This window comes from Delphinapterus leucas, chromosome 1, assembly GCF_059928025.1.
Source record: "Delphinapterus leucas isolate spDelLeu-1000000601 "Yukka" chromosome 1, BTC_Dleu_Yukka2, whole genome shotgun sequence".
In the NCBI taxonomy this organism is placed as follows: Eukaryota; Metazoa; Chordata; class Mammalia; order Artiodactyla; family Monodontidae; genus Delphinapterus; species Delphinapterus leucas.
Window position 1 is genome coordinate 146252990 of NC_143129.1, and position 23845 is coordinate 146276834.

Genomic DNA, 23845 nt, shown 5'->3' on the forward strand with positions numbered 1-23845 from the left:
GAATACCTCCGTCTTAGCAAATTCTATTTTACCCTTCAAGATCCAGGCCAGGAAACTCCCTTTCCGTGAAACCCTAGTAAATGTCAGCTTCTCAAGAGCAGATACCACAGCTTTTGAAAAAAAAAAATCTTTATTTATATCCCCAGTTCCTGACACACAATAGGTATTCAGTAAATAGTGACTGAATAGAACTGAATTACACTGAATTCTCTCTTAGCTAAATTCTAATTTTTTCCTGTTCCATTTAGAGCAGAATTATCTATGGTACACCATTTTCTCAGTCAAAAGTCTGAATGAGTGACCTAAAATCAAGTGGCTACAACTAGTCCTCCACAAGCCAGTTTCATTTCATTAATAGTCCAACTTTTCAGCCTTTAATCATAAACATCACTGTGCCCTCTCCAAGCTTGACACTTCCTAACTGTATGTGATAAAATAATAACTGACACTTCTCAGCGTACATACAATGTATCTTGATACTTTATGGGGCAGAGTTCAGACAAGTTCTGACAGGTCACAGATGTTTATTTTGCTTCTGTTGAAAAGTTCACTCAGTTAATGATTAACCAACTTTTCATCCAGATTAGGGAAAAAATTAATATATAAAGTTATATCAATATTTTCTGAAAATCCCTCATATCTTACAATTTATTTGATATGTGCCCTGCTCTAGGGAAGCTGAATATAACTTACACAAACTCAGAAAATAACTTACTCATATTACAAAAGGATGCACCTCATGATTTCTTTATATTCGAAGTTCTTTTAGCAGAGACTGAAGTCTGACTATTTTTATTTTTTTTACCTTGGTTTATACATAAGTTTTCTGGAATAAATCTAGTATATAAAATGTTGGAAGGGACTCTGAAGATTAACTATTTAGTGTATGAATTCCCTCTATGCTTCCTGAAATTTTCATTCCAAGGTCTAGAACACAGGCACTGTTTCAACAACGTCAAAGATCAGAAGCACAGGGGCTTCCCTGGTGGCGCAGCGGTTGATTGTCCGCCTGCCGATGCAGGGGACACGGGTTCATGCCCCGGTCCGGGAAGATCCCACATGCCACGGAGCGGCTGGGCCCGTGGGCCATGGCCGCTGAGCCTGCGCGTCCGGAGCCTGTGCTCCACAACAGGAGAGGCCGCGGCAGTGAGAGGCCCGCGTACCACAAAAAAAAAAAAAAAAAAATCAGAAGCACAGAGTAGCCAACAAAACAGGAACTTTGAACTCAGACAGATGAAGGTTAGAGTCTTGACCGCTACCACTCAAGACTCTCTTTAGATACATTGTTTTAACTCTGATCATCAATCTCCTCATCTATAAACAAGGTACAAAACTTACCATGTGGATTTTTATGAGGATTAAACAAAGCAGTGAAGAAGAAGCACCTAGCATGGTCTTGGTGCTCATACTAGGCCCTCAAAAAGTGGTTGTTAAAGAACTATTACAACTCAATAATAAAAAGACAACCCAATTTTAAAATGGCCAAAATATCTGAATAGGTATTTCTCCTAAGATATACAAATGGCCAATAAGCACATGAAAAGATGCTCAGGGGCTTCCCTGGTGGCGCAGTGGTTGGGAGTCCGCCTGCCGATGCACGGGACACGGGTTCGTGCCCCGGTCCGGGAGGATCCCACATGCCGCGGAGCAGCTGGGCCCGTGAGCTATGGCCGCTGAGCCTGCGCGTCCGGAGCCTGTGCTCCGCAACGGGAGAGGCCCGCGTACCACAAAAACAAACAAAAAAAAGATGCTCAACATCATTAGCCATCAGGGGAATGCAAATCAAAACCACAATGAGATAACACTTCACACCCACTAGGATAGCTAAAATTAAAAAAGCAGACAGGGCTTCCCTGGTGGCGCAGTGGTTGAGAGTCCGCCTGCCGATGCAGGGGACACGGGTTCGTGCCCCGGCCCGGGAAGATCCCACATGACGTGGAGCGGCTGGGCCCGTGAGCCATGGCCGTTGAGCCTGCGCGTCCGGAGCCTGTGCTCCGCAACGGGAGAGGCCACAACAGTGAGAGGCCCACATACCGCGAAAAAAAAAAAAAAAGCAGACAATAACAAGTGTTCATGAGGATGTGAAGAAATCAGAACCCTTATAATGGAATTTTATTCAGCCATAAAAAGGAATGAAGTACTACATTCATTTTTATAACATGGATGAACCTTGAAAACATTATGCTAAATGAAAGCAGCAGTCACAAAAGGCCACATATTGTATGATTTCATTTATATGAAATGTCCAGAATAGGCAAATCCTTAGAGACAGAAAGTAGACTGTGGTTGTCAGAGCCTGCAAGAAGTGGGACTGGGGAATGACTGCTAACGGGTACATGGTTTCTTTCAGGGGTGTTGAAAATGTTCTAAAATCGATTGTGGTGATGATTGCACAACTCTGTGATATACTAAAAAACCACTGAATGTACACTTAAAATAGTGAATTTGTGGCATGTAAACTATTTCCCCAAAAAGCTGTTAAAAATCATTTTTAAAGTGGCTGCTGCTGTTTGTAGCGTTTAGGAAGAATACAGGATCCTACATTTTAATCAAATCTCCATCCCTAAATCTAACATTTTACCAGTTTTACCAGTAATTAGTCTGTTCACATTAGAAATGGTTGTGCGACACACACAGGACAAAAGAATAGGGTTCATTTGCAATCAGCAACTCCCCTTGACCTCTGAACGGGCACACGGCCCCATCACAGACAGAAATCCAGCCCAGAAAGCCAAACTGTGGACTTCAACAGGTTGGATATATGCCTCACTCTGAACTAAAAATTAAAGTTCATCTTTTCCAAACTTCTAGGTGACATTTATAATTTAATATATAAAACCATTTTCAACAATTTAACCAGTGACGTGAACTACAGAAATAGGAAAGAAAAAAGGAAAATAGCTAGATAAATCAGAAATCAACAGTTTATTGAGCAACTGAATGAGTGGCAGGTACTTTTTGTTAGTTTTCTAATCCCTGAAGTAGATATTTTCACTCTTTTCTAACTGAGGGAAAGGTGAACATGTCCTAAGCAAGCAGTGTGACGGAAAAGTTGATGGGGTGTTCTTTCCACTGATCAACACTGCCTCTCTGATAATTCCAGCCTATAAAAAAATTAAAAAAGATGTCGCATACAGGTGGCATTTCAGTAGTTTTATAATTTCTTCATTCTAACTGCTAATTAATTGGTGGCTACATTAGTATGGAGAAAGATAAAAATCAGATAAGATCTTTGCATGTGTTCTTAAATATCTCTTTTTAAATGAAACTAAGGGACTTCCCTGGTGGCACAGTGGTTAGGAATCCACCTGCCAACGTAGGGGACACGGATTCGACCCCTGGTTCAGGAAGATCCCACATGCCGCACGGCAACTAAGCCCATGCGCCACAACTACTGAACCTGCACTCTAGAGTCCGTGAGCCACAACTACTGAGCCCGCGTGCCACAACTACCGAAGCCTGCGCACCTAGAACCTGTGCTCCTCAACAAGAGAAGCCATCGCAGTGAGAAGCCTGTACACTGCAACAAAGACCCAACGCAGACAAAAATAAATAAATATTTTAAAAAATAAATGAAACTAAAATCGTGTGTGTGTGTGTGGTGTTGTGTGTGTGTGTCCACTGTGTCCCCTGAGAAGTCCTGGAGGTAATAACAACAAGCTCTCAGCCAGCAGCCACACTGTGGTTTCTAAATACCATTCTCCACTAAAAGGAACTAGGGCTCTCTGAAGAAATGGTTGATCTTAGGGCTGGGGCAGGGAAAATATAGGATGAACCTGGAATACCTTCTTGAGCTAGAAAGCAAGCAAGTAATAAATAGAATCACAAGACAGTACAAGTCAGCTAGAAGGGGCTCCTGCTGGCTAAAGCAGGGACATTTTGAGTGTCAAAATAAATGATACTAATGAATTATAACCCACTGAATAAAATATGAATTCTTGAGTTCATACCGATATATTTATCGATATAGATGAATATGAACAAATTTTTTAATGGGAGAGAAGAGAATCTCCCTTACAGCAGAACACCACTTAATAAATATAAGGTATGATGAAGTTAGAAAAATATCATCCGTGGATGCTAAGATGAATGAGTAACGGGTAAAAGTTGGATGAGGAACAGGATATTTACATAATCTCAAAACATCTCACCACAAATTACCTATTAAGTACAAAGGAAAAAACAGTAACTCTTTCAGAGGAAAACATGGTAGATACCACCTTAGTCAAGAAATCAAAGCTAAGCATCACCAGTATAGGATAATGCACATCATGTGCTTCCAGTCATGATGCATTAAGGATACATCATCACTTCAGTGGTATTCCTGCAAAAAATGTGTAACCTGAACCGAATTACGAGGAAACATGTGACAAATGCAAACTGAGGGACATTCCATTCTTAAAGAATCTACTTATACTCTCCAAAAAAGTCAAAGTCAAGAAATAAGAAAGGCTGAGGGATTGTTTCAGATTAAAGGAAACTAAAGAGACATGACAGCTAAATGAACTCAGGATCCTAAATTGGATCCTGGACAAGGAGAAAGACTAAAGCTTATAGTATCTTTTAAAGAGATATTATTGGGATAATTGTCAAACTGTGAATACCTTCTTTGGATTAGGTAATAGCATTTTTTAAAATTTACTTATTTTTTAATATTTATTTTATTTTATTATTATTTTTTTTAATATTTATTTATTTAGGCTGCGCCGGGGCTTAGTTGTGGCATGTGGGATCTTTAGTTGCCGCATGCGGGCTCTTAGTTGTGGCATGTGGACTTCTTAGTTGTGGCATGCGGACTTCTTACTTGCAGCACGCAGACTCTTAGTCGTGGCATGCATGTGGGATCTAGTTCCCCGACCAGAGATTGGAACCTGGGGCCCCTGTAGGTAATAGCGTTTTATCAGTGTTAAATTTCCTGATTTTGATAGCTATACTGTGGTTGAGTAATAGAATGTTCTAGTCTTTAGAAATGCATACTAAAATATATCAGGGTAAAAGAGCATAATGTCTCCAACTTTCAAACATTTCAGAAAACACATGTGCATATATATATATGCATATATATATATATATGCATGTAGAAAAATGATGAAGCAAATGAGGCCAAATATAAACAATCTGAGTACAAGGTATATGGGAGTTCCTTGTACTATTCCTGTAATTTTTCCATGTATGTTTGAAATTATGTCAAAATCAAGGTTTCTAATTAAAATAGAAAATTTAGAAAATGAAAAGGCTAATCATCTACAATCTCACCACTAACAACAAGTTTCCTATATTCATTTTTTCCACATTGCTTCCTCTAGTCCTTGTTTATGAGCACACATACATGGGTACAATTTTTACTTCTAACTTTTAACTTCTTATATCACTTAGGGTTTTCACCTGTTGACTTAAACTTTCAAGCTAACTTAGACAATTTTCCATTAAAAAAGAAAAATTGGAGTAATCCAAATATGCCTCAACCAGGGAATGGATAAGCTGTGGTACATCCATACAAACGAATACCACTAAGCAATAAAAAGGAACAGATTACTCACACACAATAACATGAATGAATCTCAAATGCATTCCGCTAAGTGAAAGAAGCCAGACTCAAAGGCTTTTTGATTCTATTCACATGGTATTCTGGAAAGGGGAAGAAAATAGATAGTGGTTGCCAAGGAATGGAAGATAGGGGGAAGGGTTGACTACAAAGGTGAACAAAGAATTCTGGTGGGTGATGCAATTGTTCTGTATCTTGATTATGGTGGTAGTTACTTGACTGTACATGTTTGTCAAAACTTTTAGAACTATGCACTAAACAGGTGGACTTTCACTGTATGTAAATTGTTATACCTTAATTAAAAATAGAAAAAACAAAACAAAGTTGGGTTTAAAAACAGGTTTCACTTCACAGAATACAAAATGCAAATCTATCCTCAATCTGTTTCTTACATAAAATGAATAGGATGTTATAATACAGAGTCAATACTTATATTCAAAAGTGGTCTAAAGGAAAGTTTAACTGTAAATTAAATGCAATTGGTCACAGTTCTTAAATAAGACCTCTCCTCTTCATTTTCATGGTCCCTGTTGCAGCACTAAACATTTCTTATCCACACTACTGCAACTGCTTCCTAAGGATTCCTGGCCTCTGGTCCCTCCACCACTCAACTCAAAGTAATACCAGACTGATCTACCTAAAGTAAAGTGCAATATAATCACATAATCTTTTGCTAAAACTCATATTCTGTAGGATAAATTTCAAACTCCTCAGCATAACGTTGGAAGCATTTCAAAACCTTGGTCCAATCTACTGTTACAGCTGCAACTCCTGTCACCTATGTATTACTGACTCTGCCCCTCTACCCAGGCACAACAAAATAATCCACCCTCTACCCACACAGGACAACCACTCTTATATTTTCAAATTGCGTACCTATGTACAGACCTGGGATGCCCTTCCTCTGCGCTTTTGCTGGGCAATCCTAGTCATCCCAGTTCAAATTTAGGTCCTTCATACTAATTTCTTCCTCTGGGCTTCTATAGCATTTTGAAAAAGGTATGTCTGCCTTCCCCATCTACTCAGAGGACCATACTTAGGGGCCTAAGCATATAGCAGCTGCTCCATCAAAGTTAGCTAAACGAGAAACTAAGGAAATCAGATCATGTGCAATCAGTACCTTAAAATTACTTTGTTTAAAACAAATCCTCATTTTAAAACTATATCTGCACCATCAGAGTTAGAATTATTTTCACAACTTCGGACTTTGAAGTGGGATATGTTCTATCACTAAAACTATCAAAAATATCTTCAATACTTGAAGCCAATTTCTTTCAGTCATTAATATATCATCTGGATTTGTTCATTCTTCTGGCTTCCCAGAAATATCAACTATAGTTATCGTGAACAATTCTATCTCCCAATTATTTAGTCTCCTGAAAATAAAAGAGCTATGAGGAGGGACCTCCAAGATGGCGGAGGACTAAGATATGGAGATCACCTTCCTTCCCACAAATATATCAAAAATACATCTACATGTGGAACAACTCCTACAGAACACCTACTTAATGCTGGCAGAAGACCTCAGACTTCCCAAAAGGCAAGAAACTCCCCACGTACCTGGGTAGGGCAAAAAAAAAAAAAGGAAAAACAGACATAAAAGAACGCGGACGGGACCTGCACCTCTGGCAGGGAGGTGTGAAGGAGGAAAGGTTTCCACACACTAGGAAGCCCCTTCGTGGGCGGAGACTGAGGGTGGCGGAGGGGGGAAGCTTCGGAGCCACAGAGGAGAGCGCAGCAACAGGGGTACGGAGGGCAAAGCGGAGAGATTCTCACACAGAGGATCGTTGCTGACCAGCACTCACCAGCCCGAGAGGCTTGTCTGCTCACTGGCTGGGACGGGTTGGGGCTGGGAGCTGAGGCTCAGGCTTCGGAGGTCAGACCCCAGGGAGAGGACTGGGGTTGGCTGTGTGAACACTGCCTGAAGGGGGTTAGTGCGCCACAGCTAGCCGGGAGGGAGTCCGGGAAAAAGTCTGGAACTGGCTAAGAGGCAAGAGACCATTGTTTCAGGGTGCGCAGAGGAGAGGGAATTCAGAGCACCGCCTAAACGAGCTCCAGAGATAGGTGCGAGCCACGGCTATCAGTGTGGACACCAGAGACTGGCATGAAATGCTAAGGCTGCTGCTGCAGCCACCAAGAAGGCTGTGTGCAAGCACAGGTCACTATCCACACCTCCCCTCCTGGGAGCCTGTGCAGCCCACCACTGCCAGGGTCCCGTGATGCTGGGACAACTTCCCCGGGAAAACACACGGCGCATTTCAGGCTGTTGCAATGTCGCGCTGGCCTCTGCCGCCACAGGCTCGCCCCACATTCCGTACCCCTCCCTCCCCCAGCCTGAGTGAGCCAGAGGCCCCTAATCAGAGGCTCCTCTAACCCCGTCCTGTCTGAGCGAAGAACAGATGCCCTCAGGCGACCTACACGCAGAGGCGGGGCCAAATCCAAAGCTGAACCCCGGCAGCTGTGCCAACAAAGAAGAGAAAGGGAAATCTTTCCATGCAGCCTCAGGAGCAGCAGATTAAATCTCCACAATCACCTTGATGTACCCTGCAGCTGTGGAATACCTGAACAGACAACGAATCATCCCAAAATTGAGGTGGTGGACCTGGGGAGCAACTGCAGACTTGGGGTTTGCTTTCTGCATCTAATTTGTTTCTGGTTTTATGTTTATCTTAGTTTAGTATTTAGAGCTTATTATCATTGGTAGATTTGTTTATTGATTTGGTTGCCCTCTTCCTTTTTTTTTTTAATATTTTTTTTTCCTTTTTCTCTTTTTGTGAGGGTGTATGTGTATGCTTCTTTGTGTGATTTTGTCTGTATAGCTTTGCTTTTACCATTTGTCCTAGGATTCTGTCTGTCCACTTTTTGTTTTGGTTTTGGTCTGTATACTTTTTAGCACTTGTTAACATTGGTGGATTTGTTTTTTGCTTTGGTTGTTCGCTTCTTTCTTTTTTTTTATTACTTTTTTATTTTTAATAGTTTTTTTAAAAAACCTTTATTTTATTTATTTTTTCTTTCTTTCTTTCCTATTTTTACCTCCCTTTTCTTCTGAGGTGAGTGGCTGACAGGGTCTTGGTGCTCTGGCCAGGTGTCAGGCCTGAGCCTCTGAGGTGGGGGAGCCAATTTCAGGACATTGGTCCACCAGAGACCTCCTGGCCCCATGTAATATCAAATGGCGAAAGCTCTCACAGAGGTTCCATCTCAATGCTAAGATCCAGCTCCACTCAACAACCAGCAAGCTACAGTGCTGGACACCCTATGCCAAACAACTAGCAAGATGGGAACACAACCTTACCCATTAGCACACAGGCTGCCTAAAATCATAGTAAGTTCACAGACACCCCAAAACACACCACCAGATGCAGTCCTGCTCAGCAGAAAGACAAGATCCAGTTTCATCCACCAGAACACAGACACCAGGCCCCTCCACCAGGAAGCCTACACAACCCACTGAACCAACCTTACCCACTGGGGGCAGACACCAAAAACAACGGGAACTAAGAACCTGCAGCCTGTGAAAAGGAGACCTCAAACACAGTAAGATAAGCAAAATGAGAAGACAGAGAAATACACAGCAGACGAAGGAGCAAGGTAAAAACCCACCAGACCTAACAAATGAGGAGGAAATAGGCAGCCTACCTGAAAAAGAATTCAGAGTAACGATAGTAAAGATGATCCAGAATCTTGGAAATAGAATGGAGAAAATACAAGAAATGTTTAACAAGGACCTAGAAGAACTAAAGAGCAAACAAACAATGGTGAACAACATAATAAGTGAAATTAAAAATTCTCTAGAAGGAATCAATAGCAGAGTAACTGAGGCAGAAGAACCGATAAGTGCCCTGGAAGATAAAAGAGTGGAAATAACTACCACAGAGCAGAATAAAGAAAAAAGAATGAAAAGAATCGAGGACAGTCTCAGAGACCTCTGGGACATCATTAAATGCACCAACATTCGAATTATAGGGGTCCCAGAAGAAGAAGAGAAAAAAAAGGACTGAAAAAATATTTAAAGAGATTACAGTTAAAAACTTCCATAATGTGGGAAAGGAAATAGTCAATTAAGTGCAGGAAGCACAGAGTGTACCGTAAAGGATAAATCCAAGGAGAAACACACCAAGACACATAATAATCACACTATCAAAAATTAAATACAAAGGAAAAATATTAAAAGCAGCAAGGGAAAAGCAACAAATAACATAAAAGGGAATCCCCATAAGGTTAACAGCTGATCTTTCAGCAGAAACTCTGCAAGCCAGAAAGGAGTGGAAGGCCATATTTAAATAAGTGATGAAAGGGAAAAACCTACAACCAAGATTACTCTACCCAGCAAGGATCTCATTCAGATTCGCCGGAGAAATTAAAACCTTTACAAACAAGCAAAAGCTAAGAGAATTCAGCACCACCAAACCAGCTTTACAACAAATACTAAAGGAACTTCTCTAGGCAGGAAACACAAGAGAAGGAAAAGACCTACAATAACAAACCCCAAACAATTAAGAAAATGGTAACAGGAACATACATATCGATAATAACCTTGAATGTAAATGGATTAAACCCTCCAACCAAAAGACACAGACTGGCTGAATGGATACAAAAACAAGACCTGTATATATGCTGTCTACAAGAGATCCACTTCAGACCTAGGGACACAAACAGACTGAAAATGAGGGAATGGAAAAAGATATTCCATGCAAATGAAATTCAAAAGAAAGCTGGTGTAGCAATTCTCCTATCAGACAGAATAGACTTTAAAATAAGGACTATTACAAGAGACAAAGAAGGACACTACATAATTATCAAGAGATCAATACAAGAAGATATTAACAATTGTAAATATTTATGCACCCAACATAGGAGCACCTCAATATATAAGGCAAATGCTAACAGCCATAAAAGGGGAAATCGATAGTAACACAATCATAGTAGGGGACTTTAACACCCCTCTTTCACCAATGGACAGATCATCCAAAATGAAAATAAATAAGGAAACACAAACTTTAAATGACACATTAAACAAGATGGACTTAATTGATATTTACAGGACATTCCATCCAAAAACAACAGAATACACTTGCTTCTCAAGTGCTCATGGAACATTCTCCAGGATAGGTCATATCTTGGGTCACAAATCAAGCCTAAGTAAACTTAAGAAAATTGAAATCCTATCAAGTATCTTTTCCGGCTACAACATTATGAGACTAGATATCAATTACACGAAAAAATCTGTAACAAATACAAACACATGCAGGCTAAACAATAAACTACTAAATAACCAAGAGATCACTGAATAAATCAAAGAGGAAATCAGAATATACCTAGAAACAAATGACAATGAAAACACGATGACTCAAAACCTACGGGATGCAGCAAAAGCAGTTCTAAAAGGGAAGTTTATAGCAATACAATCCTACCTCAAGAAGCAAGAAACATCTCAAATAAACAACCTAAACTTACACCTAAAGCAATCAGAGAAAGAGGAACAAAAAACTGTCAAAGTTAGCAGAAGAAAAGAAATCATAAAGATCATATCAGAAATAAATGAAAAAGAAATGAAGGAAACGATAGCAAAGATCAATAAAACTAAACACTGGTTCTTTGAGAAGATAAACCAAATTGATAAACCATTAGCCAGACTCATCAAGAAAAAAAGGGAGAAGGCTCAAATCAATAAAATTAGAAATGAAGCAGGAGGAGTAACAACTGACACTGCAGAAATGCAAAGGATCATGAGAGATTACTACAAGCAACTATACGCCAATAAAATGGACAACCTGAAAGAAACGGACAAATTCTTAGAAAAGCACAACTTCCGAGACTGAACCAGGAAGAAATAGAAAATAAAAACAGACCAATCATGACCACTAAAACTGAAACTATGATTAAAAATCTTCCGACAAGGGCTTCCCTGGTGGCGCAGTGGTTGAGAGTCCACCTAACGATGCAGGGGACACGGGTTCGTGCCCCGGTCTGGGAAGATCCCACATGCCGCAGAGCGACTAGGCCCGTGAGCCATGGCTGCAGAGCCTGCGCATCCAGAGCCTGTGCTCCGCAATGGGAGAGACCACAACAGTGAGAGGCCCGCGTATCATAAAAAAAAAAAAAAAATCTTCCAACAAACAAAAGTCCAGGACCAGATGGCTTCACAGGCAAATTCTACCAAACATTTAGAGAAGAGCTAACACCTATCCTTCTCAAACTCTTCCAAAATATAGCAGAGGGAGGAACACTCCCAAACTCATTCTACGAGGCCACCATCAGTCTGATACCAAAACCAGACAAAGATGTCACACAAAAAAGAAAACTACAGACCAATATCACTGATGAACATAGATGCAAAACTCCTGAACAACAACAACAAAATACTAGCAAACAGAATCCAAAAGCACATTAAAAGGATCATACACCATGATCAAGTGGGGTTTATCCCAGGAATGAAAGGATTCTTCACTATATACAAATCAATCAATGTGATACATCATATTAACAAACTGAAGGATAAAATCCATATGATCATCTCAATAGATGCAGGAAAAGCTTTTGACAAAATTCAACACCCATTTAAGATAAAAACCCTCCAGAAAGTAGGCATAGAGGGAACCTACCTCAATATAATAAAGGCCATATATGACAAACCCATAGCCAGCATTGTTCTCAATGGTGAAAAACTGAAACCATTCCCTCTAAGATCAGTAACAAGACAAGGTTGCCCACTCTCACCACTATTATTCAACATAGTTTTGGAAGTTTTAGCCACAACAATCAGAGAAGAAAAAGAAATAAAAGGAATCCTAGTCGGTAAAGAAGAAGTAAAACTGTCACTGTTTGCAGATGACATGATACTATATATAGAGAATCCTAAAGATGCTACCAGAAAACTACTAGAGCTAATCAATGAACTTGGTAGAGTAGCAGGATACAAAATTAAGGCACAGAATTCTCTTGCATTCCTATGCACTAATGATGAAAAATCTGAAAGAGAAATTAAAGAAACATTCCCATTTACCATTGCAACAAAAAGAATAAAATACCTAGGAATAAACCTACCTGAGGAGACAAAAGACCTGTATGCAGAAAACTATAAGACACTGATGAAAGAAATTAAACAAATTAAAGATGATACAAAAAGATGGAGGGATATATCATGTTCTTGGATGGAAGAATCAACATTGTGAAAATGACTATACTACCCAAAGCAATCTACAGATTCAGTGCAACCTCTATCAAACTACCAATGGCATTTTTCACAGAGCTAGAACAAAAAATTTCACAATTTGTATGGAGACACAAAAGACCCTGAATAGCCAAAGCAATCTTAAGGAAGAAAAATGGAGCTGGAGGAATCAGGCTCCCTGACTTCAGACTATATTACAAAGCTACAGTAATCAAGACAGTATGGTACTGGCACAAAAACAGAAATATAGATCAATGGAACAGGATAGAAAGCCCAGAGATATACCGACGCATATATGGTCACCTTATCTTTGATAAAGGAGGCAAGAATATACAATGGAGCAAAGACAGCCTCTTCAATAAGTGGTGCTGTGAAAACTGGACAGCTACATGTAAAAGACTGAAATTAGAACACTCCCTAACACCATACACAAAAATAAACTCAAAATGGATTAAAGACCTAAATGTAAGCCCAGACACCATCAAACTCTTAGAGGAAAACATAGGCAGAACACTCTGTGACATAAACCACAGCAAGATCCTTTTTGACCCACCTCCTAGAAAGAAAAACAAAAATAACAAATGGGACCTAATGAAAGTTAAAAGTTTTTGCACAGCAAAGGAAACCATAAACAGGACAAAAAGACAACCCTCAGAATGGGAGAAAATATTTGCAAATGAAGCAACTGACAAAGGATTAATCTCCAAAATATACAAGCAGTTCATGCCGCTCAATATCAGAAAAACAAACAACCCAATCCAAAAACGGGCAGAAGACCTAAACAGACATTTCTCCAAAGAAGAAATACAGATTGCCAACAAACCTATGAAAGATGCTCAACATCACTAATCATTAGAGAAATGCAAATCAAAACTACAATTAGATATCACTTAATGCTGGTCAGAATGGCCATCATCAAAAAATCTACAAACAATAAATGCTGGAGAGGGTGTGGAGAAAAGGGAACCCTCTTGTACTGTTGGTGGGAGTGTAAACTGATACAGCCACTGTGGAGAACAGTATGGAGGTTCCTTTAAAAAACTAAAGATAGAACTACCATATGACCCAGCAATCCCACTACTGGCCACATACCCTGAGAAAACCATACTTCACAAAGAGTCATGCACCACAATGTTCACTGCAGCACTATTTACGATAGCCAGGACGTGGAAGCAACCTAAGTGCCCATCAACAGATGAATGGATAAAGATATGGCACATATATACAATGGAATATTACTCAGCCATAAAAAGAAACAGAACTGAGTTATTTGCAGTGAGGTGGATGGACCTAGAGACTGTCATACAGAGTGAAGTGAGAAAGAGAAAAACAAGTAACGTATGCTAATACATGTATATGGAATCTAAAGAAAAAACAACAAAAATGGTTCTGAAGAACCTAGGGGCAGGACAGGAATAAAGATGGAGACGTAGAGAATGGACTTGAGGACACGCGGAGGGGAAGTATAAGGTGGGATGAAGTGAGAGAGTAGCACTGACATATATACACTACCAAATGTAAAATAGATAGCTAGTGGGAAGCAGCTGCATAGCACAGGGAGATCAGCTCGGTGCTTTGTGTCCCCCCAGAGGGGTGGGATAGGGAGGGTGGGAGGGAGATGCAAGAGGGAGGGGACATGGGGATATATGTATACATATAGCTGATTCACTTTGTTGTACAGCAGAAACTAACACACCATTGTAAAGCAATTATACTCCAATAAAGATGTTTAAAAAAAAAAGAACTATGAGAATTCCATGTTTAAAATAGAATTTATTGCCCTAAATGCATAATCTTCTATTCTGAGCAAATCAGACAGCTATACTAATATTCTGACTCTGGTAGCTCTTTATAGTTTGGCTTTTACTGAGGGTTTTCAACTCCAAATATGAACTACATGGAATTCCAGAGGACGATACAGAACCAATGAATCAGATTTAGGAGGAAACTTAAAATTCAACGTCTTAACATCTTTTTATTTGATCCAATTCAATAAACATTTACTCACTATGAGAGAGATCCTCAGAGGGATGAGGAGAATCAAAGTCTTAGATCTCAAGGATTTCACATAACAAACAGGATACAAAACAAGGTAGATACTCTACAACTAAACAAAAATTGGATAGGGACCCAAAAGTTACAAAGTGCTGTGGATATTCAAAGGGAGATGGTACCTAAGACGGGCCTTAGTTGCAAGTTAGAATTTTCACACAGAACTAATATTCCAGGCATGAAAGAAGGACAGAGAGAAGAGATTCAAGAGTTTACAAAACATGAGAATATAACGGACCCTGTAAAAAAGTGTTCACATATCCTTTGTGGAAACAAAAGTGTGAAAAAATGAATACATAATTACCAAGAACTTCAGGAGAGAAAAAGGAGCCAATTAGTGTTGAAAGCTACAGCAGGGTTAAGAGAATAAAGATAGAAATTATCAAGAATGTATCATAATCAGGTCATTGGTGGCCTTACCTGACCTCAGTGGTGAGATCGGAAACTAATGACATTTCAGAGTAGAAAAACAAAAGTGGCTCAATATAAAAGGCTCATCATGAAAGAGAATAATTAAGGTAAGGAGAAAAACAGAGTTTTAGAATATCGAAGACCTGAACATGTTTGCTGACAGGGTGAAAGGAGTCAACAGAAAAGTAAAAATGGAAAGATTCAAAAGAAAGAAGGTATACTTAATATTTGGAACAAAGTTACAGAAACTGGTTGGAAACAAAAGCATGCAAAGAGGAAAGATGGGCCTTGGAAAGGAAAAGGGACTTTTTTCCTCTGGGAAAAAAGGATGAGCATTTCTCTGAGAGAAGAGCAAGGAAGTTGAGGGATCCTGAAAAGGCTTGAAAAGAAAGTGCTTGGAAATCTTAGGAGCACAGGCATTTGACAAGGGCAGGAAGAAAATCAGCAGGAGACAAATAGAAAGGATTCTAGCAGCAGTGAGGGCTTAGCTGGATTCAGAAACAGAAATCTGCGGAGATACAATCAGCACATTTGATGACTTTCTCCCAATAACCTCAGAAGCCCGGGACGCTAGGGGGAGAAAGCAAATTGTGGGAAAGGAAACCAAAAAATGACTTGCCTGAATTAAAATTACTCAAGTTGGCAGGGCTGAGACAAGTGCCCAGCCAGCTCTGGCTTCTAGTTCAGCACTCTCTTTTGACTACGCTGCCTTCTTTTCAAACAAAACTTTCCTAAGGCTAGTTAAGTTTAAAAGTTAAATGCCAGTTTTAAAGTTTTAAAACCATGCTATTAAAGCAAGGTAATGAAATACTTGTTCTTTGAGCACTAACACAATAAAATTAGGACTTTTTTTTTACTTGTATAACGTCATCAGTTGTGAAAAGTCAGAAGGGTTCATTGCCAGACAAAACCCAGAATGTCACTTACCTGGCAGCTTCAGGAAAACCCATCTTGTACAGCGTGACAACTACTGCTCCTCCGATGCCTAAATTATGCTGCAGAGCAACCTTTGCACCAGGAACTTGCCTTTTTCCGGCTTCCCCTCTCAGCTGCCAGCAGAGTTCAGCGCACTGAGCCAGACCTAACAAATCGAACGCAGAACAGTCAGATTCCGTTGGTTTAGAAAGCTAAAGGCAGACAAGGGCTAACGTTTAATTGTGACTTTTAACTAAACCATTTTATTCAGCCAAGACGACGTTTGCCTAAGTAAGAACTTCTCTTAAAAGCCCGGAGGGTTTTTGCAGCTAGCTATTTTTTCTCCCTAAGTAATCTTTGTATTTAGACAATATTCAGGCTTCAGAAATTCCTTGCGCTCTTTAAATTTATCCAACCTGCCATTTTTTGGCAATGTTGAAAGAGAAAACACTGAATATACCGTTCTCTGGCTGACGCAAAACAGCATAAAAATAATTTAATTTTACCATTTTTAATGTATCTAAAGAATATAATCTAGGACTTGGGAGTTGACTTTCCCTAAAATATTTAGCTGGTATGGGAAATTTTCCTATTATTCTCCTCAAAAAGTTCCTAGAAAGAATGTTTTCTAGACTTATTCACAGCTATTCCAAAAATAGCACTGGATTCACAAAAATAGCATTTTGTCCTCTGGATAATAAAATCAGAGATTTTTAGAGCTGGAGAGAACTAAATAATGTTGAAACCAAACCCCCCTAAAACTGAGTTCCCTTACCGAGTTTATGATTAATCTCTCTATGCAAAACTTTATTCCCTTACTTGTCTCCTCTGACCTCAGTCCCTTTCTTGTCCCCTCAATCCTGTGCTAACTGAACACTAATTAATCAGAGTCAGTTGACTAAGATTGCTGTTGTTAATATAACATCGTTACTGTATTAAAATTGCTGTTGTAGATACCATCATACAAACTCAAGTCGTTTTTCCAGGCAAGATGAGCTCACAACCCCCTGAGCCATGGACCACCTGGCCAGAGAATCATAAACCAGACACTTTCTGACTCCCAAAACCATGATTAAGAAATGTCACACATATACACACTACTATATATAAAACAGATAACTAATAAGAACCTACTGTATAGCACAGGGAACTTTACTCAGTACTCTGTAATGACCTATATGGGAAAAGAATCTAAAAGAGTGGATATATGTATATGTATAACTGATACACTTTGCTGTACAGCAGAAACTAATACAACATTGTAAATCAACTATACTCCAATAAAAATTAATTAATAAAAAAATACACGTGTTCAATAATGAAAGAGAAAGGTCACAGAAACGTCTTGAGACGATGATTAATTCCAGTTTCCTTGTTCTTCCCCTTTAAAACATCCTTAACTCAAAGACCAAGATGGAGTGGATCTGAGACTTGTCTCCCACTCCCTTTCTTGGCGCCCTGCAAATAAACCCTTACTTTGCTGCAAACACCCACTATCAGAGTTTGCTTTCTGCGCCAAGCCATGGGCACAGGAGCCCTTGCTTAGTTACAAAGGTAGCAATGAGAAACTGTAAAATTAAGTAATTTGTGAATGGTCACAAACCAAGCTAATTCCAGAGTTGAGATTAGAATCCAAATCTCCTGATTTACATTTGTCTTTCTCCCACACCAGCTATTCAAGGATAGTTTAGTTAAGAATGTTGGATAGACTGGTTTCATCGTTCCGGAAGCAGAGCAAACTGGTCTACCTATAATGTCTTTTCTTCCACCTACACCCCCAGTCACAAGGTCTGATTCCCGAATACCTATGACAGTTTTCTGTATAACCCCAACCTTCTCAAGAAATTTAACTGCCATTTCTCCTTTCTAAGCAATGCCTACATATTTTTACAGAATATATATTTTAAATACTGTTTTAAAATAGGTAATTCTACATCTTGTAATGAATTTTTGAATTGTGAACATTTTGAATATTAAGGTCAAAGTGAATAATTCTACTAATATATCCAAACTTTGGGGCAATCAGTTTTACTTGAAATCTGCCATACAAAAAGCTTAAACATTTATGAATACATAAGACCAAAAAAAGTACTCAGACTGGTCTTATGTATATGTGGGTGGGGAAATAGGGCTAGTTCTCTTCCCCAAAGAGTAAATATACATAGTTTACAAATATTTGAGAAAAATACTCAACTTTACCTTGATCAAATAGAAAGATACTGTTTTAACCAATCGCATTGGTCAGGATGTTTAAAAATGGAAGTAATCAATGCTGGGGAGACTATGGCATGACAGCCACCTTCATACAGTAAGGGTAAAAGTTCAAACTGGTACAACCTTTTTGGAAAGCAATGTAAAAAATTATTAAGAGCATTAAAAATGCCTTGAAAACCGTTCTATGGAAATAATCAAGCATAGGAAAAGTCTTACGCACAAAGCTATCTGTTTATCACTTTCTTAGAACAGTGAAAAACTAGATAATCTACAAGTGAAATAACTGGCGAATGGTTATATAAATTATGACCTATCCATATGACAAAGTACTATGTTCCTATTTAAAATGATGTATCCAAAAATTTTAATAATTTAGGAAAATGTTTATGATATAATCTTAGTAAAAAATGCAAGGAACCCTTTAGATATTCACCTACCCATCCATCCAACAAATATTTACCGAATGCCTAATATGTGCTGACACTGCTCAAGGCTCAGAAGATCTAATAAATAAGATAGTCATATAAAGGTACACAGCCTACTTAAGGAATAGAAAGTTAAGTGAATGAGGCTAGAGAGTGCTCAAGACAGCCAGTGAGAGTGAGAGAGAAGGGGGTGAAAAGGGAGAGAGGGAGTTGGGGGAGGGAGGCAGGCAGAAGGGGAGAGAGTGAGGGGGAGAGAAGGAGGGAGAGAGGGAACATGAATGTACTGGAAGCACCAGATTTTGCAATAATCTCAGTCACACCATACCACTGATACTGTAGAAGATGTGGTATACTGTGTTAAATCTCTACTCATGATTTGCTAAACTCACTTGTGGCAAAAAAAGGAGGAAGGGGGGGAGGGAATAAAGATCCATGTTAACTTATTTATTCACTTTTAACAAAAGACGACAGTGAGAAAACATACTGATTATATGAGCTTTCTGGTTATCTGCTTTCAGAATAACCTGGCATTTCTTGCATTTCTAGAATCTAGATTTGTGAAGGGTGGAAGTCAAAAGTTGGCCTCAGAAATCTACTTGCCAAGAAGACGCAGAAGATAGTTATGAAAGCATAAACTATATGAGCAACACATTTTAAAATTTTTCCTTCCTTGGATAACTTCTGGCACTGAATTAAAAACCATATTTTTCCTCTCCTTGGGAAAAAAAAACTATCAAACATGAACACGATATATTTATAAATTGTGGAGGGAGATAGGAATGGGCATCCTGTCAAAGTAGTATATTCAAACAGTAATGTCCTTCTTAAAGTCTCTTACGAAGGGGAAAAAAATTTTTTTAACCTTGTTACTTCATTTTACTACCATCCTGCTGCAAAAATTTCCTAACAAGATGTTGGTCAATCTTTTTGTACAAAAATAATTAGCCTAGGACTCAGCTACATAGTTATATAGTCTGGTTGCTACTGAAAATAAGCTATTCAAATATGTATCAAGCACTCCACTAAGTATTGAAGATACAAAGAATTCACAGTGTAATATGAAGTGCTAATAAAGATAAGTACTAAGTGCTATGGAAATCCACAGAATGGAAAAACTACAGGGAATAATATCTTGAGATATTACCCGAGGTCTTTTCTTCCTCCTGCTTCCTTGAACCCATAGCTCTTCCTATACCATTAAGACAGTCAAGTACAAAAAGTCATAATTTAGCTTTAGTTTCAAATTAGACATCTAAAGACCTCAGCATAAATAGCATAAAAAAGCATGTTTTTCTATTGTTGGAGCCTGGCTCTTTGAGAAAGCAAAGATTTTTTGAGCTTTAAAGGGCAAAAAGCATTAATGGACTCAGCATACACGGAAAAATGCACATTTATTAAGATCAGTTTTTCCCTCCAGAAGTTATAAAATTATCAACCTAGAATGCTATCAAAAGTACAATATATTTCAAGAACAAAAGTAACAAGGATATTTTCAGACAAAATAAGCTGAAAGAATTCATCACCATACTGTAACACCCACACTATAAATGTTAAAGGAAATCCTTTAGGCAGTAAGAAAATGATAGCAGATGGAAATATGAATTTACACAAAGGAATGAAGTGGTAACTACATTAATCTTAAATAGATAAGGTTTCTTATTGTTTAATCTCTTTAGGAGATAACTGATTATTTAAACAAAAATAATTTCTTGTGGGGTTTGAAACATATGTAAAAGAAAAATTTACAACTACAGTATTATAAGGCTTGGACAGGAGAAATGGAAGTATACTGTTGTAAGGTTCTTTTACTATTAGTGAGCTCTTATAATAACACTTGAAGATAGGCTATGATAATAAAGGTAAAATGGAGAAATAAAAAATAATCCGAAAGTAGGATGATAAAAAGAGAGAAATGGGAATAAAGGACAGCTGGGACAAAGAGAACACAAATGGCCATACTAATAATCGTATCAAATATAAATAGTCTAAACACCCCAATCAAAGACAGAGATTGTCAGTGTGGAGAAAAAAACAAGACCCAACTAAATGCTGCCAATGCACTTTAAACATAAAATCACAAATAGGTTAAAACTAGAAAGATAGAAAAAGATATACCATGTTAGCACTAGTTAAAATCTGAAAGCTGGAGTGGCCATATTAAATCAGCCAAAGCAGATTTCAGAGCAAAGACTTGCCAGAGCAAAGAAGGCCATTTCATGAAGATAAAGGGGAAAAGATAAAACTGTCTTTATTCACAGACAATATGATTGTCTATATAGAAAACCTGATGCAGTTTTTAAACAACTACTAGGATTAATAAGTGAGTTTTAGCAAGGCTATAAGATGAATAAACAAAAATTGATTGTATTTCTACATACTAGTAATGAAAGCTTGAAACTGAAAAAATACCATTCACAATAGCATCAAAAATATGAAATACTTAGGGGTAAATCTGACAAATATTTACCCCTAAGTTTTTACCCCATAATCTGACAAATATGTGCAAGACCTGAACAGTGAAAACTATATTTCTGAGAAAAGTTAAAGACTTTTTAAAATAAATAAATGGAGACATATATTTTATGAGTCAGAAGATTCACTATTGTTTGAATCTCAATTCTCCCCCAGATAAATCTATACATTCAACATAATCCTAAAAAAAATCCCAGGAAAATTTTTTGTAGAAATCAACAAGCTTATTCTAAAATTTCTATAAAAATACAAAGGAGCTAGAATAGCCAAACAACTCTAAAAAAGAAGAATTAAGTTGGGGGGCTAAGGCTACCTAATATCAAGAACAATTACAAAGGTACAGTAATCAAAACGGTATGGTACTCATGTAAAGACAGACACATAGATTAACTGGACAGAAAAGACAGACCACAAATAATGCCCACATATTTATGAACAACTGATTTTTGACAAAGGCAATGCAGTGGACAAAGTATAGATAAATAAATGGCACTCCAACAACAGGAAATCCATATGTAAAAAATGGACTCAGATCCACACTTTGTGCCATACATAAAAATTAATTCAAAATGGGTCACAGATCTAAATGTAAGGCTTAAAGTATAAAACATCTAGAAGAAAACATAGGAAAAGATCTTTGCTACTCAGGGTTAGACAAAGATGTCTTAGACAGGACTTAACCATAATTAAAAACTTCTGCTCTTTAAAAGACACTAGCAAGAGAATGAAAAGGAAAGTCACAGACTGGGAGAAAATCTTTGCAAAGCATATATTTGGTAAAGAACTTGTACACAGGATACATAAAGAACTCTCAAAACTCATCGAAGAAGATATAAAGATGACAAATAAGCACATAAAAAACTGTTTAACATCATTAGCCAGTAGGAAAATGCAAATTAAAACCACAAGAAGATACCACTACATACTGATTAGAATGGCTAAAATTTAAAAAGCTGACCATACCAAGTGCTGACGAGGATGTGGAAGAACTAGAACTCTCATACACGGCTGGTGGAAAGGCAAAATAGTATGACCACTTTGGAAATCAGCTTGACAGTTTCTTTTTCTGTTGTTTTTTAAAATTAATTTATTTATTTTGGCTGCGCCGGGTCTTAGTTGCAGCATGTGGGATCCTTTAGTTGCAGCATGTGGACTTCTTAGCTGGGGCATGCATGCAGGATCTAGTTCTCTGCCCAGGGATCGAACCTGGGCCCCCTGCATTGGTAGCGTGGAGTCTTACCCACTGGACCACCAGGGAAGTCCCCAGTTTGACAGTTTCTTAAAAGTTAAACCTACTTGGGCTTCCCTGGTGGCACAGTGGTTGAGAGTCTGCGTGCTGATGTAGGGGACATGGGTTCATGCCCTGGTCCGGGAAGATCCCACATGCCGCAGAGCGGCCAGGCCCGTGAGGCATGGCCGCTGAACCTGCGCGTCCAGAGCCTGTGCTCCACAACAGGAGAGGCCACAACAGTGAGAGGCCCACATACCGCAAAAAAAAAAAAAAAAAGTTATGCCTACACCTGGCATATGATCCAGTCATTCCACTCCTAAGTATTTACACAAGAGAAAATATAATCCGTGTTTATACAAAGATTTACCCATGAATGTTCACAGTAGCTTTATTTGTAATAGCCAAAAACTAGAAACAACCCAAATATCCATCAACAATAAACATGATATATCCATACAGTGGAATACTACTCAGCAATAAAAAGGAATGAACTATTGATACATGCAAATATATGGACAACTCTCAGGCAGACAAAAAGAAAGATAACATACTGTAGAATTCCATTTATACAAAACTCTAGAAAATGCAAATTAATCTATAGTGACAGAAAACACTCCTTTGGGATGTGGGGTAGGAAATCGTGGGAAGGAGGGATTACAAAGATGTATATATGACAAAACTTTTGGGGTTGATGGACACGTTCACTATCTTGACTATGGTGATGGTTTAATAGGTGGATATATATGTCAAACTTATTAAATTGTACATTTTAAATACGTGCAGTTGAAGATGGCAGTGTGGAAAGATGCGGAGTTAGTGTCTCCCCACGACTAGGGCAACTGCCGGCTGCTGGTGGGGGACTCTGATGCCCAAGGAGATGGGAGGAACCCCAAAGTGAACTGGTAGGATGTAGGGGGACTGAGTGGGGAGGAAAACTGGAGGCCAGACAGGATCAGTGCCCCTAAGGCTGAGAAGATCAGGAGAGGCAGGTGGGAGGAGCCATCCAGGAGAACGGGGAGAGGAGCGGAGGGTGATTGCCCCGCCCACTGGGGCCCAGGGAGCCTGTTGAGCTCCCAGGCTGGTCCCCTGCCCTCTAAAGCCCCCTCCAGGCCGTGTGGGCCCTTGGGAGCATAGGAAGGAGGCCAGGGAGATCAGGAGAGGCAGGCGGAAGGGAGCAGGAGAGGAGACCCAAGGAGCAGGAGAGGAGAGGAGGGCGTTTGCCCCACCCACTCGAACCCAGGAAGCCTGTTGGGCTCCCAGCTGAGGTACCCTGCCCTCTGAGACCAGGGGTGGGGGGCACGCCTGGACCCCTTCTGTTCCTTGAGCCTAAGCCCCACGCCCCACATTCCCCAGGGCCTTTCCAGCCCTGTGGATCCTGCCCACTGCCCAAACCTCACCCTTGCTTAGGC

At 39.2% G+C, this 23845-nt stretch overlaps 1 protein-coding gene across 3 annotated transcripts in view; it reads right to left on the minus strand.

Moving 5' to 3' along the window:
- Window positions 1–23845, minus strand: part of SCP2 (sterol carrier protein 2) — a 161924-nt gene that overhangs the window by 38729 nt on the left and 99350 nt on the right. For all 3 annotated transcript variants that reach the window (XM_022575710.2, XM_022575708.2, XM_022575709.2), the window contains one exon: window positions 16107–16260. In XM_022575710.2, the coding sequence (XP_022431418.1) occupies window positions 16107–16260 (154 nt within the window). The remainder of the gene's footprint in view (window positions 1–16106; window positions 16261–23845) is intronic.